General features: G+C 68.0%; 3 protein-coding genes across 4 annotated transcripts; 2 read left to right on the top strand and 1 right to left on the bottom strand.

The window, feature by feature from the left end:
- Positions 1–235: 235 nt before the first annotated feature.
- LOC309881906 (uncharacterized protein) lies at positions 236–5,933 on the bottom strand (the record flags this gene model as incomplete). The annotated part of the gene is made up of 7 exons (XM_082768465.1): positions 236–922; positions 2,018–2,150; positions 2,537–2,697; positions 3,072–3,457; positions 3,993–4,151; positions 4,338–4,838; positions 5,873–5,933. The coding sequence occupies 7 exons, from the start codon at positions 5,931–5,933 to the stop codon at positions 716–718; spliced, it is 1,608 nt and encodes a 535-aa protein (XP_082624591.1). The 3' UTR covers positions 236–715.
- CCDC71 (coiled-coil domain containing 71) lies at positions 4,432–12,172 on the top strand. Of its 2 annotated transcripts, none has more exons than XM_082768268.1 (2): positions 4,432–4,515; positions 6,505–12,172. In XM_082768268.1, exon 2 carries the CDS (start codon positions 6,566–6,568, stop codon positions 7,745–7,747), a length of 1,182 nt encoding a protein of 393 aa, XP_082624394.1. In that variant the 5' UTR covers positions 4,432–4,515; positions 6,505–6,565; the 3' UTR covers positions 7,748–12,172. The 2 variants fall into 2 exon arrangements, with proteins under 2 accessions (XP_082624394.1, XP_082624395.1); XM_082768269.1 differs by lacking the exon at positions 4,432–4,515 and adding an exon at positions 4,526–5,671.
- A 1,668-nt stretch (positions 12,173–13,840) lies between these two features.
- LOC309881905 (laminin subunit beta-2-like) lies at positions 13,841–26,553 on the top strand. The gene is made up of 35 exons (XM_082768464.1): positions 13,841–14,171; positions 15,561–15,610; positions 16,151–16,326; positions 16,433–16,556; positions 16,631–16,704; positions 16,785–16,973; positions 17,048–17,111; positions 17,188–17,390; positions 17,469–17,589; positions 17,780–17,968; positions 18,048–18,227; positions 18,708–18,820; positions 18,939–19,018; positions 19,190–19,346; positions 19,457–19,609; positions 19,684–19,842; positions 19,926–20,047; positions 20,421–20,541; positions 20,742–20,934; positions 21,114–21,257; positions 21,396–21,627; positions 21,748–21,911; positions 21,994–22,218; positions 22,405–22,619; positions 22,696–22,792; positions 23,193–23,568; positions 23,641–23,825; positions 24,133–24,362; positions 24,488–24,691; positions 24,781–24,925; positions 25,010–25,217; positions 25,302–25,443; positions 25,702–25,878; positions 25,951–26,107; positions 26,302–26,553. The coding sequence occupies exons 1-35, from the start codon at positions 13,852–13,854 to the stop codon at positions 26,433–26,435; spliced, it is 5,823 nt and encodes a 1,940-aa protein (XP_082624590.1). The 5' UTR covers positions 13,841–13,851; the 3' UTR covers positions 26,436–26,553.
- Positions 26,554–26,620: the final 67 nt, after the last annotated feature.

Below are 26,620 nucleotides of genomic sequence, written 5' to 3'. Positions count from 1 at the left end.
CAAGGGGATCCCCGGGGCTCGGCCCAAACTTGGGGGGCACAGGGGGGTGGCCAAGGCTGGAGGGAAGCAGGGGGGGCTCCCCTGTGCCCTCACCGCCTGGAAATTCCTCCCCACTTCGCTGAGCTCCGTGAGCAAACACGGAGGGAAAGGTGCATCCCCTGGCCGCACAGGAAGGGCACTCACAGCAGGAACAGGGTGAGATTTGCTTTAAAATCGGGTGGAAGTGGCAGGGAGTGTCACTGCTAGGGAGAACACCGCGCTGCGAGCAGGTAACGCCGTGCTTCCCCGGGGCACCGGCACCACACCAGCTGCCCCTGTAGGATGCAGGAGTGGGAACGGAGACAAACAGCAGCGTGGCTGCGTGCGGGGCAGCACCACGGCCCTGCCCCACGAGCAGAGGGGCACAAAAAGCCCCAACCTTAGCCCAGGAGCAGGCACAGGGGCAGAGAGCTCCCACACCGCTGTGAGGGAAGGACAGCAGTTTCCCCCTCCAGGGTTGCCTTCACACAAGCTCCCAGGACACTTGTGTTTGGGCACGGGGGTTCCCGGTAGGATGGAGTGGACACGGCACACGTCGGAGAGGAGAGGGGACGGCTCAAAGCAACGCCCAGCCCGGGACTTTGTGTGCAGCAGGAAGGAAGCAGGGCACGTCCCCTCCCGAGCCTCTCAGCCCTGGCCCCGCCAGCACAGAGGCATCGCTGTCCATCACTGTCCATCACTGTCCATCGCACTGCTGGCTCGGGGAGCTGCTCCCCATGCGGGCCAGGTAGCGGTCATAGTTCTCCTCACACCTCCTCACGCAGCGGAGGAAATAGTCCTCGTCCGTGATGGCCTCCAGGAGGTCGGTCCGCACCAGGCAGACGTCGTACAGCTCCGAGGTCGGGGCGCACCTGGGGCTGCTGCTGCCTCGCTCTGAGAACACCTGCGGGGAGAGCAGAGCAAAAAAGCACCCGCAGCCTCTGCGGGCTGTGCCTGGCATGAGCACAGCACCCAGGAGCAGCGCACACATCCCGCTGGGGGAGATCCTGCCTCCCTGCTCGGCTTCCAGCTAACGGTGTCTCCTGCAAAGCGAGCTGGTGGCAGAGGGCAGGGGTCCCGGTTACACTCCAGAGGCAGAAGATGCAGTTTCTCTGGGTGTCCCCTCCCTCCCAGATGGCTCTTTTGGCTCGGAACCAGCTCGTCACGACGCGTGGCTGGGACTCCCCCGAGGAAAAGGCTGCACCAGGCAAGTGGAAGAAAACCGCGCTGTGATGCGGCCAGCCCCAGGAAAGCCTCTGCCAACAGCCTGCTGCCAGAACGGGCTGCGTGCTGCCAAGATAAATTGATCCCACCTGGCTGGTCTGGTGCCAGAGGAGCCCTGAGGTTATCTTCCCTGCTGCCCCGAGCCCAGCAGCCCAATTGACCCGGCCGTGCTGGTGAAAGGCAGCGCTCCCTGCTCAGGGAGGCAGCCTGAGGCTGAACCGCAGCGCGTGGAGCCGTGCGAGCTGCTCTCTGCCTGCTGCAGGCAGGGACCTCTCAGCAGAGCCTCCCGCGTTAATTCACCTGAAGCAGCCCAGGCACAGGATAAAGCCTCCAACAGCGCTGCTCTGGGCAGTGACAGCTCCTGTCACCAGCCACAGACCCAGTAATTGACCGTGCTGGTATGGAAACGAACATCCGACCAGCTGCGCCATCCTCCTGCGTGCCCCAGGTGCCCTGCAGACCGTTTCCCAGCTGCTGCAGCTTCCTCCTGTGCTGCCCCACCACAGGCACTGCCGTTTAAACGCGGTGCCAGGACAGGCTGCGGCCATGCAGCCCCAGCAGGGAGCGGGGATGACTCACCCCACGCAGGAGCCTGGCAGCAGCACGGGCAGCGCTCGCCTGCTGCTCTGTGCTCGGCCACTTCCAGCCTCCCCCAGGCAGCCCCAGGCTCCTGGGGGGCAGCAACACCAGGGGGAAGCCTCGGTCCCACTCTGTGCTCTCGTGACGGGACCAAAACGTCTCTGCCCTAAAAGCAGGGACGCGTTCAGCCGCCTACCTGGGGACGGACGATGGTGTCCGTGTCGTCCAGGCGGATGTTGTCGTCGATGAAGATGTGGTGAACGCTGGGATCGTGGGGGTCGATCCACAGGGGCTTCCCGCCCTGCGAGGAGAACTGATTCCTGGCCCACCTGGAACAGCAAGCGGGGCGGCGAGCCGTCAGGGAGGCAGGGGAAGGCAGGAGGGTGGGCACTGAGAGCGCCAGGGAAATGGGACGAGAGGCAGAGACGGTTCTGACCCTCTGCCCACTGCTGCCTCCTAGGAAAAAGGAAGCATTTGGCAGCCAGGGGACGAATCTGGGGGCGTTCAGAGAAAAGCAAGAGGCACACCAGGGGATGGAGACCTGAGGAGAGACGCAAGAGCACCACCAGTCTGCCTGCAGGCAAAAACGGGGAGTGTGGAAGTCATCGGGGACACAGCAACTTAACGGCCTCAGGACTAGGAGCTAGCTCAGGCCAGGACAATCACAGGGGAGAGGAAAATGCCCGACCCACTCCCTTACTGCCCTGCGTCTCACCAGTCATAGTGGTCCTGGAAGCCTCCAACTCCCTCCAAAGAGCTGAAGTAGTCGTAGAGCTTCCTCCCATCCTCGCGGGTGGTGAGCCGCTCCGCTCCCCTCCTCAGCACCACCTCTCGCTTGCTGCAGCGTATCTGGCCGGGAGTGAGGTCCACAGAGAGCTGCGGGGAGAGGTGAGAGGTTTCCAAAGCAAACAGACCGTTACCGAGCTGTCACAGATAACGAGCAGCAGGGTGGAGACACCCGATGGCAGCGAGGAGAGAAGATGAGCCTGGAGAGCTTCCTCCCCCCGGGGAAGGGATGCGAGCGACCATCTCCATGCTCCCTCCCCTCGCTTCCATCTCTGCTCGCTCTCAGCTTGCTGAGGGACAACCAGGGGGCTTCTGCAGCTCCTCAGCACTGCTCGTTGCCAGCAGGCTGCCACCCAGCAGGGCTCCTGCTGCACCACAGACACCCTTTTTTGGGGTAAAGAACCCCCCAGTCCCACCAGACCCTCCCCAATCCCACCAGACCCCCTCCCACCAGTCCCACTCACCGCCAGGTCCCGCAGGGCAGGGAACTGCGGGTGCTGCCCATCCAGGGCGCAGCGCAGCGCCCGCAGCGCGCGGGGCAGGTCGGTGCCGAAGGTCCTGAAGACGACGGCGAAGGCCCGGCCGTCGCGGTGCAGCGCGTCCAGCAGGCGGTAGAAGGAGGGCAGCAGGAGGTGGTAGCACTCGCCCTGCCCGTCCCGCAGCGACAGCTCCTCGTGGGGCTCCCCCGGCCAGGCCAGCAGCCGCAGGTACCGTGCGTGGAGGCCGCCGAAGCGCTGCCCCGCGCCCCCCTGGGTGAAGGCCGGGTCGCGGCCGTAGCGGCAGTGGTAGCTGACGGCGTCGGGGCAGGGGGCTCGCAGAGAGGGGCGGTCGCTCACCCACTGCCACTCGCCTGCGGGGGACAGAGGGGACGGGAGTGCTGCTACCCCTCGCAGGGCTGATCCCAAGGGCCCTGGTTCCCCGGTCTCCCGGTCCTCCTGCCCCCCAGTTCCCGATTCCCCATCCCCCAGACCCCCCAGTTCCCCACCCCTGCAATACTTTGATTCCCCAGCCCCCCGGTTCCCCGGCACCCCAGTCTGCCCAGTCTCCCAGTCCCCAATCCCTCAGTCTCCCCAGTTCCCCCAGTCCCTCAGCATCCTGGTACCCCAATTCCCCATTCCCCAGTCTCCCCAGTTCCCCCAGTACCTCAATTCCCCAGCCCCCCGGTACCCCGGTCCCCCAGCATCCCAGTACCCCTGGCCTCCCAGATCCCCCAGTCTGCCCAGTCCCCCATTCCTCCTACCCCCCAGTTCCCCAGTCCCTGGTCCCCCAGACCCCAGTTCCCCCAGTCCCTCAGCCTCCCCGTACCCCAATCCCCCAGCCCGCAGCCCCCCGGTTCCCCAATTCCCCATCCCCCCCCCCCCGTGTCCCGGTGTCCCGGCGCTGACCGCCCTTCCCGTCGCGCCCCCACGTGGCGGTGCAGAGGAAGCTGTTGATCGCCTCCCGCGGGCCGTGCCCGGTGACGGTGTCTGCGGGCAGCACGGTGTTGTTGATGTCCACGTGCAGCACCAGCCGCCGCCGCCCCGCCCGCCCGCTCATCGCCCCCGCTACCGGCACCGGCACCGGAACCGGAACCGGCACCGCGGCTCCGCTTCCGGCACCGGACGGAGGGGGCGTTGCCATGGCAACCGGGCACGCGCCGCGCGGTGGGCGTGGCCACGGTGGTGGGCGTGGCCGACCCCCTCCCTCCCCGCACCGGGCGCGCGGAGGGGGCGTGGCCTGAGCCCACCTACCGGGGGGCTTGGTGGGCGTGGCCTCACCCCGCGCACCGGCGGCGGGAGGGGCGTGGCTTCGCGAGGAGGCGGAAGCGGAAGTGGGCGGTGCTTCCGGCGCTCCGCGGGCGGCCATGTTGGAGCGGCGGCGGCGGCGGCGGCGGCGCGGCGGAGGCGGGCGCGGCTGTGGCGGCGGGCGGTAGGTTGGGGCCGGGCCCCGCGCTCCCCGGCCGGGGGCGCTGCCGAGCTCCTCCCGGCCGCTGTCGAGGCGGAGCCGCGGCTGTGCGGGCCCCGCCCCGCTGCGTTCCCCGCCCCCTCCCTCCGGGGCCCGGTAGGGGCCGAGCGGGGGGGGCCGGGCCCGGGGCGTCCCCGCCGCATCCCCCCCGCCGGGCCCTGCAGGCGCCGCCCGTCCCCGGGAGCCCCCCTCGGGCGGCCCCGCCGAGCTCCCGGGGCGCCTCCCTGCCCTGCCCGCTGCCTGCTGCCGGTACCGGGGGCTGAGCGGCGGCTGCGCCCCTCTGGCGGCTGGGAGAGGTCCCCGGTGGGGCGTTAAGCGGGCAGGCGTGCCGCCCCGCGGGCAGTGCAACTCGGCGTTTGCCTTTTTCTTGGCATCTTCCCTGCCGTGACCCGCAGCGCACGGAGCGGGGCTGCAGGGACGGGCGGGAGCCGTGTGGCCGTGACCGCCTCTGACCCCACGCCTCGTCCCGGCCGCTCCTGGGCTCGCACAGCCCGAAGCTCCCGGCAGCAGAGCCTGAGTTTGTGCTGTCAGCTGGGCTTCTCTGCTGGCTTCTCCCCCTCTGACGGGCTGGGATTAAATGTTGTGTCCTCGCCGGCCCCGCCGTGCCTGCTGCCCCCGCTCGCTGTGGAGCTGGCAGCCCTCGCCAGCTGCTGACAACAGCCCAGCTCTGCCCGAGCGCCTCTCCCCTGCTGTGGGAGTTACCCTGAGTGTTGCAAAGCAGCCGCGTTATCCTCCCCCAAATCCCTCTCCTGCTGTGACGTCCGCAGAACACTTGACTGAGATTAGTCTGTCATGCGGAGGCTCTTACCCCCCTGCTGACCTGTGCTTCCCCTCCTGCCTCTCCTTTTGGCTGCTACCGAGCTGTGGGTAGTGTAGCTTCCCTCTCAGTGCAGCCCACAGAAACACGGGGCTCTGCTCCCTGATGGGCGCTCCCCAGCTGCTGCTCTGGCAGGAACACGGGGTGCCCGCAGTTCCTCGCCCTGCTCAGGTGCTCGTTGTGCCACTGCAGCTTTCTCCCCTGCACATTGCCCTCTCCACTCGTGCCTCCAACACCATCAGCGTGCCACTGGCAGGGATTGCTCACTGCCCCCTCCATGCTCTTTGGGAGGTACCCATGAAGGTAAAGGTGTGTAACCTCAGCCACAGCACCACACAGCCCCGCTCTTTGCTGCCCTGCCTTCTGCGAGCACTTGGTGCTTTGCCCCAGCTGCTTCATGCCAAGGAACCCGATCCGAGCGCTGTCCCTCGGGCCGTTGTGCAGGCGGCCCTGGCGATGTCTGTTTCCTCCGTGCCTGCCCCACTCGAACTTCCTACCTCCTACTCTCCTGGCAGCAGCTTGCTGTGACGGCGAGCTGTGAGCCGTTGCTCAGGCACAGGAGCATCAGCGAAGCACGCCTTAAACAGCTCCAGCTCTGCTCTTCGGAAGGCTGCTGCACGTTTGGCAGGGACTCGCCATCAATTTCTGAGCAGAATCAGAGAGCTGGGAGGTTGAATCTGACACTGACAGCGCTGAGGTGCCCACACTTCCCAGGTCATCAGTGGGAGTGTAGACGTGGCTCGGTCGCGGTGTTCTCAGTATGTGTGTGGGGAAAGGATTTAGGGAAGGGCAGGGTGAGAGCCGTGCGCTGCAGGCCAGGAGCGTCCCTCCCAGATGGAAACGGGCTGCGGATCTCCCTGAGCTACCCACCAGAACCCCGCACCTTGGGGTGGCGAGGTGGGACTGCCTGAAATCTTGGCTTGGGATTGAGGATATTTCTGCGAGGGAAGTTTTGAGTTTTACTGCAGAGAGAAATGCCTGGCAGGGCTTTCTTGCTGCCAGCCCGAGTTAAGCACAGCCTCCAGCCTGCTGGTTGTGAGTAGCCAAAGCCTGGGCGTGATGCTTTCGGGTCCCTGCTTAAAAATGTGAGCTGCTTTCAGTTGCTGTCAGCTAACTGTCTTCTCTCTCCTTTTGAGGTGTCGAGGGTTATTTTTCCAGTAATTTGGACCTTTTTGAAGCGCCCGATTGCCTAATGCCATGAATATTGCAGTGAGCAATGCGGAAGAAAAAGCTGTCCATTCCTGGTCGCGAATTTCCTCCGCGGGACACAAAGTGCTGGAGGAGGCCCTGCGAGTCTTCAACCCCATGTCCAAGGACCTCTCCGACACGGAGACCCAGCTGGTGGCCTTCATCCAGGGCCTCAAGGAGGAGGGCTACCAGCCCACCATCCTGAGGAGCAAGGATGTGTACGGCTACAGCTCGTGCACCGCCGACACCCCCAGCCACACGGAGCAGAGCGCGCCGCGCGGCTGCGCCGCCGATCCCCCGAGGACTCCAGCCAGAAACGCCGTGGCCAAGGCGCCCGCGTCGCCCACCCGCCTCCCCCTCAGCCCTCCCAAAGTCTCCGCCCCGCCGGTCTCTAAAGGGAACTCCACCAACCTGCTGCTGAGCTCCTTGAAGCAGACGAGATCCGGCACGGCCAAAGCCTCGGCTGTGGGCTTTCCTGCCAGCATGTACCCCGATGTGTACCCCGCGGTGAGGCTCTCCGTGGTGCTGGAGGCTCTGGTGCCGCTGAAAACCCCCGCCTCGCGCCTGGAATCCAAGCTGACGCGAGGGCCTCTCGGGATCTCGCCCTCAGACCTTAAACTCCTCAAGGCCTCCGGCCCGCCAAGGCAGTTCCCTTCGGGCAAGGCGGCTAAAATACCGAAAGGTAAGAGGTACAAGCGTTTGGTAAAGAAAGCCCCCGCTTCTGCCACCCTCACTTTCAATCTTCTGAAGGGACCAAAGGGTGGAGTGCTGCAGGAGAGCAACGCCTGCAAAGCCTCGGGGGTCCTGAACGGGAGGATCACGGGCAGCTCGTCCCAGGGCTGCGCCGTGGCGCCGCCGTCCAAGGCCTTGAAAATCAGAGCTAAGGAAGCCCTGGTGCGGAAAACGGAGTGGAAGGATGGCAGCACTTACCAGGAGACTGTCGGGCAGAAGAGGAAACGAGCCGCCGAGGCGAGGGAAGCACCGCAGAGGAAGAGGTCGAACGCCATTCCTGTCCAAAGTAAGTCTCGACGGGCTCAGAGCACTTTGAACCTGCTGAAATTCCGGGCCATCAAGGTGGGCAACTCTTCTTCCGACGACGAAGTGAGGAGGAGAGCACAGAAGATTCTTCGAGTCAACCTGTCCCCCGTGATCCGAATTCAGCCCTTGTCCCACTCTCACAGCGTCCCCTGATTCGCTTTCACTTGGTCACTTTTTTTGTAAAGTAATTCCACACGAGCCTGACACCGGAGCGGGGCGAAGGCTGGGAGCGACTTTGGGTCTCTGGTGTCTGGTGAGGATACGCCGACTAACCTGCGGACGGAGCAGCCTGCTCGTGCTGCTCCTGCCCGCCCTGCCGCGCAGAACTGACTGCACCAGCACAAAACCACGTTTAGGCACGCGGGACGCTGCCCCTGCCCCGCGGCGAGCCGAGCAGCTCGCTTTTTTTTTTCCCCTCTGGGCTCTCCTCTGAACGTGGCAGGCTGTGCGCTCGCGCAGGGGCAGGACACGTGACTTTCTCATGACATGGATGCACTGTGATAACGCTCTTTTTTCAAGCTGTACATTTACTGGTTTTATTTTGATCAAATTTTCTAACTTTATGATCTATATAGCTACACACCCCTACGTGTGCAGACAGCCCGGGAGCTGTGGGACGATGCACTTCCTCCCTCCCTGCGGGGTCGGGTCCGAGAGCTTTTGTTCCCCTTTCCCGTCAGCCAGTCTTTTGTTGAAGGTGCCAGGATTTCGCTGTGAGTCCGTGTGGTGACAGCCTGCTCTGGGCGCGCTCGGACGGCTCGGCAGCGGGCGGGATCGCAGCCACTTGTTTGTCTCTGACAATGCCAAGCAACGTGCAGAATTACCAGCTGATAGTGAGTGTAGTTTTAATCATACTTTCGGTATTACCTCTGCGTTAAAAGGTGGGGGAGCGTTCCTGGGCCGCTGCCTGCAGGTCTGCAGGGCGCCTCCAGGTGCCTCCTCCGTCCGTCGGTAGCAGAAGCTCTGGAATCACCTCGGGGATCTCCCTCCAAAGAACCCGGTGTTGGTCCGCCCTCCGGTGCCCCCGCTGTGAACGTAGGATGTGAACTGTGCCTGTGGCAGCCTCAGGGCTGGGGTTGTTGAGCAGAGCTGTCCAAAAAGTCCTGCCCGTGTTGTAACTGCTTGGACGCGTCGGGAGCAGGTTCCAGGGGCTGGGAGAGGAGACACCCGCAGTGTTTGAATGTATGGGACGCGTCCCACCGCTATCCCAGGGGGATGTTTGGGCCCGAATCAGAGCAGAGGCGTTGAGAGGAGCACTTCAGTGACCAGCACTTGGGCGTGGAGAGTTTCTTTGTGTCGGGTGGTGTGGACGAAGCAGGAGCAGGGAGAATGGGGATGGAGAGCGGCTCTGCTGCCCCCTGGGTGCTGCGGGGAGGCGTGAGGCAGCTGGGACAGCTCAGCAAAGGCTCTGCCCGTCCCCAGGAGGCACCCCAAACTGCTGCTGAGGGGTTTTGCCTGTGCTGAGAGGCAAAAAACACAGACCACACACTGGAGGAGGTCGGGTGTGCAAGCTCGGGTGGAGCTGGGGTGCCCCGTGGGGACCTGCACAGCCCCTGCGGAGCCCGGCAGCTCGGGGAGGGGGCCTGGCCCCGCACCCCGTGGTGTTCAGGGCTCCGCAGCAGCAGGGCAGTAATCCACTCGTTCCCAGCTCAAAGCACCAGGTGTCTGACCCAGTAATCTCTGCACGTCGGCCAAAGGGATGAGCTCTGGGAAGCTGCAGCTCCCTGCGTGTCAGCTCCTCTCCAGCACCTGTCCGGATTTCAGCACTTAACAGAAGGGGTCGGTGCCTCATCCCCAGCTCGGAGAGCGAGCCTGAGGCAGGGAGAGGAGAGAGAGGAGATTTGTGAGAGGGCGGAGGAGCTGGTGTCCCGGGGCACAGTGCTGGTGGAGGCTCGCTGCGGGAGGCGATGGCAGGCTCTGAATCAGGCGCTCGGCTCCGGGCTGCTGTCAGGGATTGTAACTCGCAGTGTTCGAGGCTGACCTGTGAATGCCGCTGGTTGGCTGCGGAGCAGGAGGGAATATTTTCTCCTGCTCCCGTGTCTTGAAATGCCTTGGCAGAGAGTTCCCTTTCCTGACACGGTGCTGGATGAGCACGGACCCTCCGGCGCTGTTCACCGGCCAAAAATCGCTTTGTCCCTTTTGTTCCCATCCCTTCGGGCCTTTCTCATTCCCACGCTCCCACATGCCAGCCCCTGAAGGCTCACGTCAGAGCTTCTCTTCCTGGCGGTGCCCTGAGGAGGGCCCTGTGGTCCCACTGCTCTGCTGGCTCCCCGCTCCCAGCCCCATACGAGGGCACCTGGAGCTGTCCCGGGGCCTCTCCGTGCACCACCAGACATCCCCACGGGGCGCCTGGGCTCCTCCGGGCTGAGCAGCTGCTCACCAGCAGGGCTGAACACAGCCCGAGCGGGAAGCCTGAACCTGAAGCCAACTTGTCTGGGTCCATCCCTCGCCTCCCTCCTGTTCCTCACCCCTCTGTGCCACTCCCTGCCTCCCCGCTCTGCTCCCAGGCCTCTGCAGGGAGAGGCAAGTGGTCAAAGTGTCTAGGGCTGTGCTGGGGGGCTGGCAGCGGTCAGCGCGGTCTCTTTTGGTGTTTCTGCACATCAGCAAGGCAGAGCACCGGGCCCTGAGCTCCCGAGGCAGCGCTGGCCTCAGCAGAGCTCCCCAGAGGTCCCTTCCACCCGTAATTACTGTGACAACACTGGGATCATTTGCCTGGCGGGGCCCGGTAGCGGCGTGGCGCGAGGAAAATGCGTTGCCTGGAGTGTCCTGGTGCGTGCCGAGCGCGGGTTGTTCAGACCTGCTGCTGCGTTACTCACTTCGCATTCATCCAGGTGCCTCACCCGCGCTGCTCCGGGCACCCTGACAGCCCAGAGCTGGGCAGGCAGCACAGCGCTCCTGCCACCTGCCTTCCTGCCACTGTCACTGCCAGCAGCCAGCCAGGAGGCGGTCAAAGGGCCGCTCTTCAGGCCGAGTTCGTGGGAGTCCATCCTTCTTTTGTTCAGCTGCCAAGAAGCGAGTTTCTGCTTCGCCTCCAGCAGACAAGGCCCGTCAGCTTCCTGCGTGCCCCAGATGTCCGCCGGCGAGGTCCGCGGGGAAGAGCAGCTTGTCCAGCGGGGAGCTGACATCAGACACCGGGCTGAGATCCCGCTGCTCGCTGCTGGACATGTTCTGAAGCTCGTGTGCACTGTGATCACATTTCACCCCCTGCCTCTGCTTTCAGCTGGAGACGTTTCTCCTCGGCCTCCTCCCTGCGAGCCGCGCAGCGCGGCGCTGCTGCTTCCGAGCCGTTTGCGTTCCCCCCGAGAGCCAGCTGCAGTAGCGACCCTGTACAGAAATTCTTAAGCACTTTTCCGCAAAATAGGGGATTATTTTGTTACTCCTCTTTTGTAGCCTGCCGCTCACCCGGGTTTTCCTCGCACAGAGTCCATCGAAGGGCACCGCAGGGGCAGAATCACTCCGGGGCCCAGCCAGGTTGGCCCCGTTCGTGCTGTGGGGCACGGGCTGCCGGGCAGTTCGGTGTGTCTGCGGGGAAGCGACAGCTTCTCTTCTCTTCCTGGCTGGCTCCTGAGCTCTGTCCCTGCCCATCCTGCAGCGGTGTGCCAGCATGGGAGCTGCGGGCCCCGGGGAACCTGGGGCTGCCCCTGTGCAGCCTCTGCTGTCCTCGTCCCCAGCGCCCAGGAGCTGGCCCCGCTCTCGGGGCTGCTGCCCTCTGGAAGCCCTGTTCCCTGCGGGAGCATCCGAAATGACTTCCCCTGCAGGGCTGATTAGGCCTCGCCCCTGGGGAGTCCCTTAAAGGCCTTATTATCCTCCGGGACTCTCCTTGTTGTCTTAATTAGCCCTTTTGGTTCCTGTCGCCCGCAGGCAGCCCCTGTGAGAGTCTGCTGATTCCCACAGCCCCGGCCAGGCACTCGAGGCTGTTACAAAAGAGCGGGTGCTGCAGAGCTACCCCCGAAATACCTCCCCTCCTCCCTGGGCACGGCCTGCAGAGCAGGGCACTGGGGAGTGCACCCCGGTCTGCCCAAAACCCCAAACCCTGCAACAGGACAAAGCTGCAGCGTTCCCGGGGAGCCTCCTGGCGCAGAGGCCGGGACGTGGGGCTCCAGGTCAGCACGAGCTCCTCTCCACCAGCCACCTCCACACCACCCCGCCCCTCTCCAGCCCAGACCAGTGCCACCAGCACAGCCGCTGGTGGTGCCCAGCACCGGGGAGCCCCGGGTGACACGGGGCAGCAGCCACCGGCCGTGCCCAGGCTGCTGCTGCCAGCTCCACACTTTTGTATGGTGAACCCGCACGGACTGACCATCTTGTTCCCCAGTGAACTTTTTACTGTTTCATTTGTTTGTGTAGAATGTTTCCGAAGGTATATTTAATGTTCGATATGAGGCCGGGCCGCCCCGCTCTCGGTGTTGTATATTTTGGAATGGCATTGTTGAGCGAAAAGACAGCGTTGGTGTTATTCCACTCTTAGGAGGGAACGGGACAAAAAGCAGCCTGTCTTTTCTCTTAAATGAAGTGAACTTTTTGTTATGAAGTCCTCGTAGGTGTCCAGCCCTTCAGTAAAATGGTGCTCAGAACCGCCCAGCGTGTCCGGCTCTTCTTTGCTGCTGCTCCCAGCCCCGTGGGGACGCTGCGGGGTGGCCTCCCTGCTGTGCCCCTGCTCTCTCTTCCCACCGACTCCCCCCCTGTGAGGCCGGGGGTCACCCAGACTCCCCGAAGGAATGCCTGGATGTGGATGGGAGATGCTCCAGAGCAGCACCACCTCTATCAACGGGCAGCAGCCCTCATTCCAGGTCAGTTCCCAGCTCCCCGCCAGCCGCTGCCCACCCTGCAGCCTCCCCCTGGATCCCTTCTGGCTGGTTGAACACAGCGCCCTTGTTCTCCGCCGGGCGAGCCGGCTCCGGTGTGTGCCGCCGTGCCGGCGGAGCGCTGACCCGGCGCTAACGGCGGCGGCACCCAGCCGAGCAGCGGCTCCTCCCCGTGCCACCGGCAGCAGCTGGGAGCTGGGAGCTGGGAGCTGCCGCGGCGCCCGGGTGAGTCAGCCCCGGGGAGCCAGGGCGAAGTCCTCGGGCAGGGAGCTGGTTAAAGTGCTCGGCTCCCGAGGATGTTTGGGAAGCGCCGGCCGCCTGCTGAGCGCACTGAAGTGCTTCCAACGCTCAGCCCAGCGCTGCCTCCTCCCCTGCGGCTCCCCGAGCCACGCAGCTCGCTGCTGGTGCTCCCAGCGCTGTCCCAGTGCTGCCGGAGCCGGGGCCGCAGGCTCGAGGCGGCAGCTTCAAAGCGCTGGTGACGGAGGCGCTGGCAGAGCTCCCTGCCCCACAGCCGAGCTCGCTGTCCCCGGCCGTGGCATCCGCAGGCGAGGCGCTGCCAGCTGTCGGCCGTGGGGCAGCTGAGGGCACCGTGGCTCTGGTGGGACGTCAGGGCAGCCCTCAGGCTGGTCCCTCGGAGGGGACTGGGGATCCCTCCCTCCTGCTTACACCTCGCGTTTCAAGGCCAGAGATCCTGTTACAGTCACCTTTATCAGGTCACTTGTGATCTCCTCCACGCAAATCAGGTTTGCTTGGCAAGATCCTGCCGATACAGACGTGCTGGGCCGTGCTAATGGCTCTTTATCAGCTCATCTCCTTCCCGCTCTCTCCTTACTACAGTAGCCAAGGACAGTGGCCGGTCACTGCCCTGTGCCGTCAGAGCCCGGCTGAGCAGGGCCCTTCCCTTCCTCCGAGCTTCCCCTGCCACGTGCACGGCCGTGGGGCCACACATCCATCCTGCCCCGAACCTGTGGGGACCCACAGCGCTGAGCAGGGGGCCCATGGGGACCCGGCAGGACCCTGCCCGCAGCATCCCTCGCCCTGACAAGGTGTTGGGGATGAGCTGAGGCCACGTCGGGGCATCCATTGAGCCCTGCCGGGCCCTGGGGGCTGTTTTATCTTCCCGTGTGCCTTCCTGCTGTATCTTCCTGACACCGTGCGTGCGGCCAGAGCACAGCCTTGGTGCGCAGAGCGCATGGGTCCCCTTCCTTCCTCCAGCCTTGGCTGATAAAAGGCACCGTCCCCGCGTGACAGCCAGGTCTGTGCCGAGCCCGGCCGCTCCCCAGGACCTCGGGATCTGGCGCTCGGTGAGCGGGGCTGGGCTGGCTCCGGGCTTGGCGGCGCCCACGGTGCCAGCACGGGGGGAGCAGGCTGGCTGCCCTGCCGCCCCGGGGCTCCGCGTGCCGGAGACGTGTCTGCATAGGCACGGGCGGGTCTGCACAGCAAGTCCCGGCCATGCCACGCGTTGGTGGTGCCGCACCGCCGGGCACGGCAGCCCCCGGGGACGTCGCGCCAGCTCCCGGCCAGCCCACGGGGCACCCTCACGTCGTGCGTGGGCCACCTGGCCTCTGCCTCACCTTGGCTAAACCTCGGCGCAGGCAGGTCCCTCCCCTCGCCTGGCACGGCTCGCGGAGGAGGAGACAGGCGCCGGCCGCCCTCCTCCAGGAACAAGCAGCCGAGCCCAGCCCCGAGCCCAGCGGGTGCCGCGGGGGCCCCGCTCCGCAGCCCACCCGGGGCACGGCCACCTGCCCGCCGTGCCCGCCCCGTGCACACAGGTAGGAGCTGACGCGGAGCCTCAGGGCGTGGAACCCCTCACCCTGGGAGTGGGCACACAAGGAAGGGGCTGTGGGAATCCTCCGGAGAGGGGCTGGGTCCTCCCACACCCACTGGGTGCGTCCTGGGGTGGGCACGAGCCGGACTTCACCCAACGGGACATGGCCGTGGGGAGGGTGGGCACCCCCTGGGCATGCGGGTACCCGGCACAGCCTCGATGCGGAGCCGTGCCGCTGCCCGTGCCGTGGGGCATTCCCCGCTGGGGAAGGAAGCGGGGCCACGGCCTGGCCCCACAAACAGCCACACCAGACGGTTCCCAGGGCGTCGGGCGCCCGTCCCGCCGTGCCGCCCCGGTGCAAGCCGTGGCAGGCGCATTCCCGCCGTGCTGAGCCGGGAGCCCTGGAGAACGCGGCGCTGCCGGCCCACGAGGCACCTTTTGTTCCCCACCGGGGCCGGGGCGTGCCCGGGCTGCCGACGCCTGGCCGGGCTTGGCCCCCACATCCCCGCTGGCGGGCGGGCGGCGAGGGCCTCCAGGCAGAAGGAATCGGCAGTGACATTCCCGTAGCCTGGAGACCGCCGTCCCTTTCAGCGGGCAGCGCATTTGAATAAGAATCGTGCGCGGGGCGGGGGGCCCGGAGAGCCGCCCGCTGCTTTCCCATCGCCTCTCTCGCCCGGGTTCATTTCTGCACACCCAGCCCGTGGGCAGCGGGCCCTCGCCTCCGGCCCCGCACGCTGCAGCAGGACCCAGGTACCGCCGGCCCGGGGGGCTCACGGGGCTCGGGGACCCCTCGCGGGCACGCGGCCCCGTGCGGCATCTCCCGCCGTGTTGGCACGGCTTCGAGCGGGGCTGGCGCCGGGGCAGAGCGTGGGCGTCCGACTGGGCTTGGGCCCTGGCGTCCCCCGGGCCCCCTGCCCCGGGCTGGCTCCCGCGCGGGGACAGGAAAGCTGTGTTTAGGCAGCGCCGGGGCCAGGCTTTGATCCAGCACTTGCGAGGTTGGAAACAGGCGGTAACGGGAGAGAAGAAAGCACAAAAGGCAACTCGAGCCTAAATTTAACAGCGGGACCCCGGCCAGCTGCAGGGATGTCCTTGCCCAGCCTGCTCTGGTGCTGCTGGCTCCTGTCCCCAGGTGTCCCTGGGACCCTCTGGGGACAGCGGTGCTGGAGCGGGACACAGTGATGGGGACAGGCACTGCCAGGGGCTGTGGGAAGGGGCACGGCACTGCCCGTGTGGGGTCTGGCTCGGGGGGGCTGCACCGCGGAGCCCCGTGGGTGCAGCCAGGAGTGGGGGTGGTGCTGCTGACCCCCTGCTCCCCGCGGTGTGTGGCTGTGCCGGAGCTGGGAGAGGCCTCGGCAGCTGTGCCCGCGCTGTAGCATCATTTTTGTGCCCCCAGGCAGAGCCCGCGGCTGCCCATGGATGTCCTGGCGCTCGCTCTGCTCCTGGGTAAGCACCGGCCCCGCCGTGCCCCACGTGTGGCTGCACACCCACCGTGCCCACGGCTGGGGTGGTCCTGGGACCCCTCCGGGGCAGCGGCCACGGGCAGTAGTGGCCGTGTCAATGCTCCCCGAGTCACTGAGAGCCTGGGCGCTGCAAATCCCAGCCAGGAATCCCAGAGGAATCCGGGCTGCGCTGAGCCCCGCGGGATTAGCGAGCGCCTGACCTGGCTCCCAGCTCCCCCCTGCAGCGCTCTGCGTGCCGGGGGCCCCATGCAAGCACCCGCAGCACACCCGCACCCTGCCCCCGGCCCCAGTGCCCCGCTCACCCACGCTGCCCCCCCCGGCCCCGCTCCCTGCCCCCCGGTCACGAGGCCCCGGCGGCGCTGCCAGCACCTTTCCGGGTCACGGAGCTTGGTGCTGCATCAGTGGGTCGGGACAGGGGACGGGGTGGGACAGCATGCCTGGGGGTGGGGTGGGCGCAGCGGGTGCACAGGGGGTGTGGGGTCCTGGTGCAGCCCCCCAGCCCGTGCCCCTGCCCCTTTTTCAGCGGGGGTGCCAGCAGTGGGGGGCTGGGAAGAGCCCGACCCGTCCCAGGGCTGCGCCCGAGGCAGCTGCTACCCGGCCACTGGCAACCTGCTGGTGGGGCGAGCCCAGCGGCTGAGCGCCTCGTCCACCTGCGGGCTGCACGGCCCCCAGGAGTACTGCATCGTCAGCCACCTCCAGGTGAGCCCGCAGCCCGCGGCGTGGCACGGCACGGCATGGCACGGCACGGCACCGTGAGGCGGTGCAGCCCCCGGCCGCCTACCCCAGGGTGACACTCCCGGCACAGGACTCGGAGAAATGCTTCACCTGCGACTCGCGGGACCCGTCCCTGCGCGAGAGCCACCGCATCGAGAACGTCATCTACCTGCACGGCCCCCACGGCGAGCGCAGCTGGTGGCAGTCAGAGAACGGTGAGGCCGGGGAGGGGGTGTCCCCGCGGGGGGGGTGCCTGCCCCAGCCTGGCCGTGACCGTCCCTCCCCGCAGGCGTGGAGCACGTCAGCATCCGCCTGGACCTGGAGGGCGAGTTCCACTTCACCCACCTCATCATGAAGTTCAAGGTAACGGGGACGCGGCGCGGCACGGCGCCAGGCGGCTGCGTGGTGCCCGTGGGCGCCCGTCCCAGCTCGGTGCCCCGCAGACCTTCCGCCCCGCTGCCATGCTGGTGGAGCGCTCGGCCGATTTTGGGCGCAGCTGGAAGGTGTACCGCTACTTCGCCTATAACTGCTCCAAGCTCTTCCCCGGCATCCCCAGCCAGCCCTCGGGGCACATCGACGAGGTGCTGTGTGACCAGCGCTACTCCGAGATCGAGCCCTCCAGCCACGGGGAGGTGCGTGGGGGATCCGCGGCGGCGCGGCGGGAGCGGGGCAGGGTCGGTGCTGACCCTCCCCGTCCCACCCGCAGGTGATCTTCAAGGTGCTGGACCCCTCCATCCCGGTGGCAGATCCCTACAGCCCCGACATCCAGGGTGCGTGGCGGAGGGGCGGGATGGGGGCTCTGGGGGGGACACGGCGGGCGCTGAGCCTGCTGCCTGCCCTGTGCAGACCTGCTGCGCGTCACCAACCTGCGGGTGAACCTCACCAAGCTGCACACGCTGGGGGACAACCTGCTGGACTCGCGGCGGGAGGTGCTGCACAAGTACTACTACGCCGTGGACGAGCTGGTGCTGCGCGGGAGCTGCTTCTGCCACGGCCACGCCGCCGAGTGTGCTCCTGCACCCGGCGCCCCGCCGTCCGTCCCTGGCATGGTGAGGCTGGCATGGCACAGCTCGACACGGTGCCCCGCGGGGCCTGGCAGCTGGGCTGAGCCAGGTGTTTTCCCCCAGATCCACGGGCGCTGCGTCTGCAAGCACCACACGCAGGGCCTCAACTGCGAGCGCTGCGAGGACTTCTACCACGACCTGCCCTGGCGCCCGGCCGAGGGCTCCAGCACCAACGCCTGCCGCCGTGAGTGCCCCGCACCGGCACCATGGCACAGCCACCCTGTGCCTGTGGGCTGGGAATGGGGTCCTGTGTGCTGTCCTGGGCGATTTTGGGGCCCTGCATGTCTGCTTGGGGGTTTTGGCACCCTGCATGTGTTGGCTCAGGGTTGGGGGCTGGGGGAGCCGCGTGCCATGCTGCGGTGTCGTCCCCGCAGGGTGTGACTGCAACGAGCACTCGCGGCGCTGCCACTTCGACATGGCCGTGTTCCTGGCCACGGGGAACACCAGCGGGGCCGTGTGCGACGGCTGCCAGCACAACACCATGGGCCGCCGCTGCCACCTCTGCAAGCCCTTCTACTACCGGCACCCGCGCTCCGACATCCGCGCGCCCACCGCCTGCGCCCGTGAGTGCCCCCGGCCCCGCCACCCCCGTCCCCACGCCCCCCGGTGCCGCCAGCCCCAGCTCCCGTGGTGTCCCCGCAGCGTGTGACTGCGACCCCGCGGGCTCGCTGGACGGGGGCGCCTGCGATGCACACACGGACGTGGCGCTGGGCATGATCGCGGGGCAGTGCCGCTGCAAGGAGAACGTGGCCGGGCCCCGCTGCGACCGCTGCCGGCACGGAGCCTACGGCCTCAGCCAGGGAGACCCACAGGGCTGCCAGCGTGAGCTGGGAATGGGGGTGGGCAGGGGGCAAGGGGGCTGGAGGGAGGGGATCAGGGTGGAGGGGTTGGGAGTGGGATGGAGGGGTTGGGATGAAGGGGTGGGGATGGAGGGATGGGGATGGAGGGGTTGGGGGGGGATGGAGAGGTGGGGATGGGGATGGAGGAGTGGGGATGGAGGGGTTAGGATGGAGGGGTGGGGATGAGGATGGAAGGGTGGGGATGGAGATGGAGGAGTTGGGATGAAGGGATGATGATGGAGAGGTGGGGATGGAAGAAGGATGGGGATGAAGGGATGGGGTTGGAGGGGTTGGACTGAAGGGCTAGGGATGGAGACGTGGGGGATAAAAGGGCATGGAACAATGAGGGAGGGCTGTGGGGCTGCTGCTGAACACCTCTGGGAGCACTCGGGGGGGGGTGTTGGGGGCTGTGGCGCCGTGTGCCAGCCCATCGTGTGTGTGTGCACGTGCATGTTGGGGTCAGCCTGCCGCTGCGACCCGCGGGGCACGGTGGCGGGCAGCTCCCCCTGCGACCCCATCAGCGGGGACTGCTACTGCAAGCGCTTCGTGGCCGGGCGCTCCTGCAGCCAGTGCGTGGTGAGTGAGTGCCCCGGCCCCACGGCCCTGCCCCACGCACCCTGCTCCCCGCCATGGCACCTCCCCGGGGCCCGGCCGAGCCCCACGCCTGCCCAACATCTCCCCCATCTCCCTGCAGCCCGAGTTCTGGGGCCTCAGCTACGATTTGGGGGGCTGCCGGCCCTGCTCCTGCGACTTCGGGGGAGCCTACAGCAACCGGTGGGGTCCCACGGCGGGCACGGGGACCGGGGGGGACGGGGACGGGGACAGGGATGGGGAGAGAAAGGGATGGAGGGAGGGGGTCTCCGACCCTGGAGATGGAGGGGTGCAGGGATGGGTGAGGGCAGAGCCGGACAGAAGGACGGACAGAGGGACACACGGCCACCCCAGGTGCTCCATGGAGGACGGGGCCTGCCCGTGCCGCCCCCACCTCATGGGCCGGCAGTGCGACCAGGTGCAGCCCGGCTTCTTCTGCGCCCCCCTCGACCACTACACCTACGAGGCCGAGCAAGCCACGGGACACGGACCCGACCACCCCCAGCTCCCGGTGAGTGTCCCCAGCGTGGGACCGTGCACGGGGACACCGTGCACCATGCACGGCCGTCCCCGTGCCCCGTCTATGACCCCCCCTGTGCACGGCTGTCCCCGTCCCCGCAGGGCGCCGTGCGTGCCGAGGTGCCCCAGGACTGCCCCCAGCACCGCCCCGGGGAGCCGGCGGGGCGAAAGGTTCGCCCGCGGCCCCAGCGCAGCCCCCGCCGTGCCCCCCAGCCCCGCGCCCCCCTGCGCCGCAGCCGCCAGCAGCCCCCCAAGGTGAGTGCTGGGGGGAGGTGGGGGCACAGCGGGGCGCAGCGGGGGTCCGGGGCTGAGCTCGGTGCCGTGCCCAGCCCGACGTGGAGCCGGTGCTGCGGGACGGGGCCGGGCGCATGGTGACCTGGACGGGTCTGGGGTTCGCCCGCGTGCGGGACGGGGCCGGGCTGACTTTCCACGTGGACGACGTGCCCTACCCCATGGAGTACGAGCTGCTGCTGCGCTACGAGCCTGAGGTGAGCGTGGCTGCGGGGTGGAACCGGCACGCACCGCGTGGCACAGCCCCACGGTGCTGATGGGCTCCTGTCTCTTGCCGCAGTCGGCCGAGGACTGGGAGGCCGTGGTGAGCGTCAGCTCCCGGGTGCTGCCCACCAGCCCCCGCTGTGGGAACCTGCTGCCCTCCGAGCAGATGTACCAGGAGAGCCTGCCCCACAGCCAGAGGTGGGCACGGGGACGGGATGGGGATGGGATGGGATGGGATGGGGATGGGGATGGGGATGGGATGGGATGGGATGGGATGGGATGGGATGGGATGGGATGGGATGGGATGGGATGGGATGGGATGGGATGGGGATGGGGATGGGGATGGGAAGGAGATATAGACAAGGGTAGGAGAAGGATGGTGATGGGAGCAGCCCTTCCACATGCTCAGAGATGAGGGATGGGGTTAGAGGTGTTGATGGGGATGGGGATGGCCCTGCCACACACTCAAAGGTGAGGGAGTGGGATGGGATGGGAACAGGGGCAGCCCCAACACGTAGGCGAGGGCATGGGGATGAGGACAGGGACAGGAAGGTGGCCTTCCTTTGCACAGGTACGTGCTGCTGTCCCGGCCCTTCTGCTTCGAGCCCAGCACCCCGTACGAGGTGACCATGAGACTGCAGCGGGCTGGCGTCACCCAGCGCCACCCCGGAGCCTTCATCCTCATCGACTCGGTAAGGGGGGGGCTCAGCACGGGTGGGGAGATGGGATGGGATGGGATGGGACGGGATGGGATGGGACGGGACGGGACGGGATGGGGTGGGAGGTGTTGGGGTTAGAGATGGGGATGGTGAAGGGGATAAGGATGGGAATACTCAGCCTGTGTTGGATCCCCAAGCCCCCATACCCCCTATTTCCCCCCGGTGCCCCCCAGCTGGTGCTGCTGCCTCGTGTGTCAGAGCTGCCGGGCTTCCACGGGGCGGCAGCCGACGCGGCGCAGCGGCGCGAGGAGCTGGAGCGGTACCGGTGCCTGGAGGCTTTCCGCATGGCCCCCCCGCACACCCTGGCCGAAGCCTGCGCCCGCCTGGTGTGCAGCGTCTCGGCCCTGCTGCACGACGGCGCCCTGCGTGAGTGGGGCCGTGGGGACGGGGCACGGGGGGCGTGGGTGGGTGGGTGGGCGATGACGGAGCTGTGCGCGGTGCTGTGGGTCCGGATGGTGCCGTGCCTGGTTCAGGGGAGGGCAGGGGGTGGTGGCAGCGTGTTTTGGGGTGTCCCCATCCCCAGCTGTGTCCCTGCCGCCCCGCAGCCTGCCAGTGTGACCCGCAGGGCTCCCGCAGCAGCGTGTGCCGGGCGCTGGCGGGGCAGTGCGAGTGCAAGCCCCACGTCCTCGGCCGCCGCTGCGACCGCTGCGCCCCCGGCAGCTATGGCTTCGGGCCCCTGGGATGCAGCCGTGAGTAGTGGGGTCTGGCAGCGCGCTGGGCGTGCCAGGGGGGCCCTCTGTCTGTCTGTCCGTCCGTCCGAGCCCCCTGTCGTGCACGGGGCTGCTCTGGCTGGCGGCCCCCCTGACCTGAGCCGCGCCACCCCGCAGCCTGCGCCTGCTCCCCGGAGGGCTCCGTGTCCCCGCTGTGCGACGCGGGCAGCGGGCAGTGCCGCTGCCAGCCCGGGGCCGTGGGCCGGCAGTGCGACCGCTGCCAGCCGGGCCACTGGGGCTTCCCCGCCTGCCGGCCCTGCCAGTGCAACGGGCACGCCGAGGACTGCGACCCCCGCACGGGCAGCTGCCTGCGCTGCCGCGACCACACCACCGGCCGGCACTGCGAGAGGTGGGCGTGGGATGGGATGGGATGGGATGGGATGGGATGGGATGGGATGGGATGGGATGGGATGGGATGGGATGGGATGGGATGGGATGGACCCAGCAGACCTCACGGTCACCCTTGCAGGTGCCAGGACGGTTACTACGGGGACCCGGTGCTGGGCTCGGGGCAGCAGTGCCGCCCCTGCCCCTGCCCCGGTTACCCCGGCACGCGGCACTACCACGGGAGCGCCTGCCACGCCGACGAGGAGACGCACCACATCGTGTGCCTCTGCGCGCCCGGATACGCCGGTGAGGGGCAGGCTGGCACCGTGCTGCGGGACCCCAGCGCTGCGGCCATGGGACCCCGGTGCCACCTCCCGTGTCCCCACAGGGCCACGCTGCGACCGCTGCTCCCCCGGCTACTTCGGGGCGCCGGAGACGGAGGGGGGAGCGTGCCGGCCCTGCCAGTGCAACAACAACATCGACACCAGCGACCCGGGGGCCTGCGACCCCCGCACGGGGCAGTGCCGCCGCTGCCTGTACCACACCGCCGGGCCCCGCTGCGCCCAGTGCCAGCACGGCTACTTCGGCAACGCTCTGCAGCGCAGCTGCCGGCGTGAGCAGGGGACTGGGGACACACAGGGATTCGGGGTGACACGAGGGGTTGGGGTGGGCAGGGAGACACGTGTGGGTTGTGCAGGGGATGGGGGATGTGGTGTTTTGGGGGTTTCTGGGGGTTGGGGTGGGGGTAAGGGGCTGAGCCCCTCTGCCTGTGCCCCATGTGTCTGCCCACCGCCCGCAGGCTGCAGCTGTGACCCGCGGGGGACGCTGGCTTCCTACTGTGCCACCGGTGCCTGCGACTGTGACCGTGCCACCGGGGCCTGCGCCTGCCGGCCCCACGTGGTGGGCAGGAGCTGCGACCGCTGCGCGCCCCACTTCTGGAGCCTGGGGGGAGCGGGGGGCTGCGAGCCCTGCGGCTGCCACCCCACCCGCGCCCTGCACCCTGCCTGCGATGCGGTGAGCCCCCCGGCACGCACCCTGTGTCCTCCAGGGCTGGGCGAGCAGGGGGCTGAGCACCCTATTTTCACCACAGGTCACGGGGCAGTGCCACTGCCGCCCTGGTTTTGGGGGCCGCGTCTGTTCCCAGTGCCAGGAGCATCACTGGGGGGACCCCGAGCAGCAGTGCCGAGGTGGGAGCACGGCCAGGGGACCGGGTGTGGGGGCTGTGGGGTGTCCGGGGATGTGGGGATGCTGGGGGAGGAGGGGGCTCAGTGATAGAGGGGTTGGGGACACAGGGTGGTCCTGGGGACGTAGGGCACCCTTGGGACACAGGGGGACCCTAGGTGGGTGGTGGGATTCTGGGGATGGGAGAGGGCACGGGGATATGGGGGATGCTGGGGATATGGGGACCCTGGGGACATGAGGGGGACACAGTGAGCACATGGGGACCTGGTGGGACCCAGGGGATGGGGACAACCCTGGAGCCCCGGTGGGATGCTGAGGACATGGGTGACCCAGGGGACCCGGTGGCACTGTGGGGACACAGGGACCCCCGGGGAGGCCGGGCTGTGACATCTCCCACCTCCGCAGCCTGCGAGTGCGAGCCGCTGGGCGCCGAGAGCCCGCAGTGCGACCGAGCCAGCGGGCAGTGCCGGTGCCGGCCGGGCTTCGGGGGGCTGCGCTGCGACAGCTGCCAGCGGGGCTACCAGGCCGCCTTCCCCCGCTGCTCCCCCTGCCACCCCTGCTTCGGGCGCTGGGACGCGGCGCTGGGCAGCCTGCGGGACTGGCTGCGGCGCCTGGGGGCGCGGGCACGGGCGCTGCGCGAGGGGGGCTCTGCGACCCCACTCAGCCCCCGCCTGCGGGCGCTGGAGGAGGCTCTGGGGCGCGCGGAGCGGCTGCTGGGAGAGGGGGGCAGCCCCGGCAGCCCCCTCCTGCAGGAGCTGGCCGGGCGGCTGGATGGCACCAGGCAAGTGTGCGCTGCGGGCTGGGGGGGGAGTTTTGTCACCCAGAGGGGTCTGAGAGCTCTGCGCCCCCGCAGGACAGAGCTGGATGACTTCTGGAAGAGGCTGCAGGAGCTGGAGCAACATCTGGATCAGCTGGAGCAGGGAGACGTGCGGCATCGAGACCGGCTGGCCGGGCTGAGCCGCGAGCTGGGGGGGCTCAACCGAACCGCCTCCCACCTCCAAGGTGTCCTCGGCACCGTGGCGGCGGCTGGGTTTGGGGGTGAGTGTCCTGTGAGGGGCTTGGGGACGTGGGGGTGGCCGTGCTGGGGACTCAGGGGTTATGGGGGGATATGGAGATCCTGGGAATAGAGGGACCCTAGGGACACAGAGGGGCTCTGGGGTTGTGGGGGACTTTGGGGACACAGTGGGACTCTGAACGTGGTGAGAGGATGGGACACAGAAGACTCTGGATAGCCAGGAGATCCTGGGGACAGGGCGAGACACAGGGACATGGGTGGCACGGAGCCGCAGAGGGGTGCTGGGGACGCGGTGGCACTCAGGGGCCGTGGGGCACCCTCCACCCGCAGAGTCCTACCAGAGCATCGTGGCGGCGGCGCGGGCCTCGCGGCAGGCAGAGGCGGTGGCCAACGGCACGGCGGGCGAGCTGAGCGCGGCGCGGGCCAGGCGGCGGGCAGCCGAGCGGCTGCTGCGGCAGCGGGGCGATGCCTTCCGCCGCAGCACGGCCGCGCAGAGGAAATCCCTGCGGGAGGCACAGAAACGGGTGTCGGGGCTCAGCGTGGCCAGGATCAACGAGAAGGTGAGGGGGGATAAAAGGGGGCAGGGGGAGACCCCCCCTTTAGGCCATTTGGCCACCCAGAAAGGGGTCTTTCCTTATGTGACGTGCTCTGCCCACCCCATCTCCCCGTTTTGCCCCCCTTGCAGATCTGCGGGGTGCCCGGGGACCGGAGCTGTGCAGAGTCGCCCTGTGGGGGAGCCCTGTGCCGGGACAGCGCGGGGACACGGCACTGCGGGGGCGCGGGGTGCTCGGGGGCCCTGCCCGTGTCAGCTCGAGCCCTGAGCAGCGCCCGCAACGCCTCGCAGCAGCTGGAGGTGGCTCTGGGACAGCTGAGTGCCGTGGCGCAGAAGGTAGGGGTGGTGTCCCCGTGTGCCCTCCGTGCCCTCGATGGGTCCTGCTGCCTTTTACACCCCCTCATGTGTCCCGTTCGTGTCCCCAGATGCAGGAGGTGCAGGACCTGGCGCGGGGTGCCCGCAGCCGAGCGGAGGAGGCGCTGGGGAGGTCCCAAGCTGCCCGCAGCCGCACGGAGAAGGCGACGGCGCAGCTGCGGGACTTCATCCAGCGCATCAAGGCCTTCCTGGCGGGTAGGGCCGGCACCGGGTGGGCACGGGGCATGGTGCGGGGCGCTGTGCCTGCCCTGAGCCCACCCCGCTCCAATGTCCCCACAGAGGAAGGAGCTGACCCAGGCAGCATCGAGCTGGTGGCCCGGCACGTGCTGAACATCTCCCTGCCCAGCAGCCCCAGCAGGATCCAGGAGCTGCTGCAGGAGATTCAGGAGAGCATCGGGCAGCTGGACGGAGTGGACGCGGTGCTGAACAGCACGGCGCAGGGGCTGGCTGCAGCGAAAGAGCTGCTGGCACAAGGACAGGATGCCCGGTGAGTGGTGGGGACGTGCTGGCTGGGCAGGGGGCAGGGGGCTGGGGGCTCTGGCCAGGACTGGAGCTGCCGGTGTCACTGCAGGGAGCGAGCGGAGGGCGTGAGGGACGAGCTGGCGGGGACGCAGCGCGTGCTGCAGATGGCACAGGCACAGGTGACGGTGGCAGGGAGCGCCCTGCAGAGTGCCAAGGACACCATCCGGGCTGCCGAGAACAGCGCCAAGGAGGTGAGGGGCAGCGGGGCTGTGGGAACGCTGGGGAGATATTGGGGATGGGGACCTGGGCACGCTGGGGAGCGGGGTGGGTGCTTTGGGTGCACTGGGGGTGATGGGGTCAGTGCTGTGGCACGTTGCGGGTAATGGGCATGGCAGCTGTAACGGGGCCGGTGCCACGGGTACCCTAGGGGCACGGGGTGATGCAGGGCTGGTGTTTCGGGCACGGCGTCTCGCGGTGCCCGCCAGCAGCCCGTGCCCGTGCCTGCCCAGGCGGAGCGCAAGCTGCAGGCGCTGCAGGGGAAGGAGTCGCGGCTGCAGCGGCGGCTGCGGGAGCTGGCACAGCGCGTGGCCGCCCTGCAGGAGCGGGGACAGGGCGCACGGCGCCTGGCCCAGGAAGCCAAGGAGGGGGCGCAGCGTGCCACCGCCGCCTCGGGGACGCTGAGCCAGGTGAGCCCCAGCCCTGCACCGGGTGGGTTCGGGTGCGGGACGCTCAGCCTCACCGTGCCCCTGTGCTGGCAGGACCTGGAGCGGGTGACGCAGCGCTACGTGCTGCTGAAGGGCAGGGTCAGCGGGCTGGCCGGGGTGTCCGGCGGCGCCCTGCAGCGGGTGACACAGCTGACAGCAGAGGCCCGGGACCTCCTGGACAAGGCCAACAGCAGCAAGAAGAAGCTGGAAGGTAAGGGGGCGGCACGGGGCGGGCAGCTCCCCATCACCCGGACCCCTCTTGGTGCCCACCTCCCCTTGGACATCTCCCCTCGTGCTCCCCGCATCCCACCCGGGGTACCCCAGCACGCGTCCCCGTGGGTGAGGGTGGCAGGGAGGGTCGGGGGGGTGCCGCCCACGCTGTGCCCACGCCGCCTGTCCCCGCAGAGCTGGAGCAGCACTTCGGGGCCAACGAGCAGGCGATGACGGCCAAGGCGACGCAGCTGCAGGCGCTGGAGCGGCAGGTCTCGGGGCTGCTGCAGGAGATCCAGGAGCGGGCCAACGCTTACGCCACCTGCTAGGGAGCTCCGCGGGGCCGTGCCGTGCCGTGCCGTGCCGTGCCGCCCTCCCTTTCCACGCGGGACACGGCCCCACGCTGCGTGGAAAAATCCCGCGGGCATCTGTAGCGCGGCTGCACCTGCAAATAAAGCCCTGAGCCCCGGCTGCCCCTGTCCGGCCCCTCGCTGCCCCTCGGCCGTTCCCCCCT

This window comes from Aythya marila (genome assembly GCF_965140915.1).
Source record: "Aythya marila genome assembly, chromosome: 10".
In the NCBI taxonomy this organism is placed as follows: Eukaryota; Metazoa; Chordata; class Aves; order Anseriformes; family Anatidae; genus Aythya; species Aythya marila.
The sequence above is the reverse complement of the archived record's forward strand: the minus strand, read 5'-3'. Positions and strand labels throughout refer to the sequence as shown.

Excerpts from the sequence above, each read along its gene's own strand:
- CCDC71 (XM_082768268.1), top strand. The coding sequence starts at position 6,566 with ATGAATATTGCAGTGAGCAATGCGGAAGAAAAAGCTGTCCATTCCTGG.
- LOC309881905 (XM_082768464.1), top strand. The coding sequence starts at position 13,852 with ATGCCACGCGTTGGTGGTGCCGCACCGCCGGGCACGGCAGCCCCCGGG. Across the intron at positions 16,705-16,784 it reads ACCTCATCATGAAGTTCAAG|ACCTTCCGCCCCGCTGCCAT; the intron begins GTAACGGGGACG and ends GGTGCCCCGCAG. Across the intron at positions 22,620-22,695 it reads TGCACCCTGCCTGCGATGCG|GTCACGGGGCAGTGCCACTG; the intron begins GTGAGCCCCCCG and ends TTTTCACCACAG.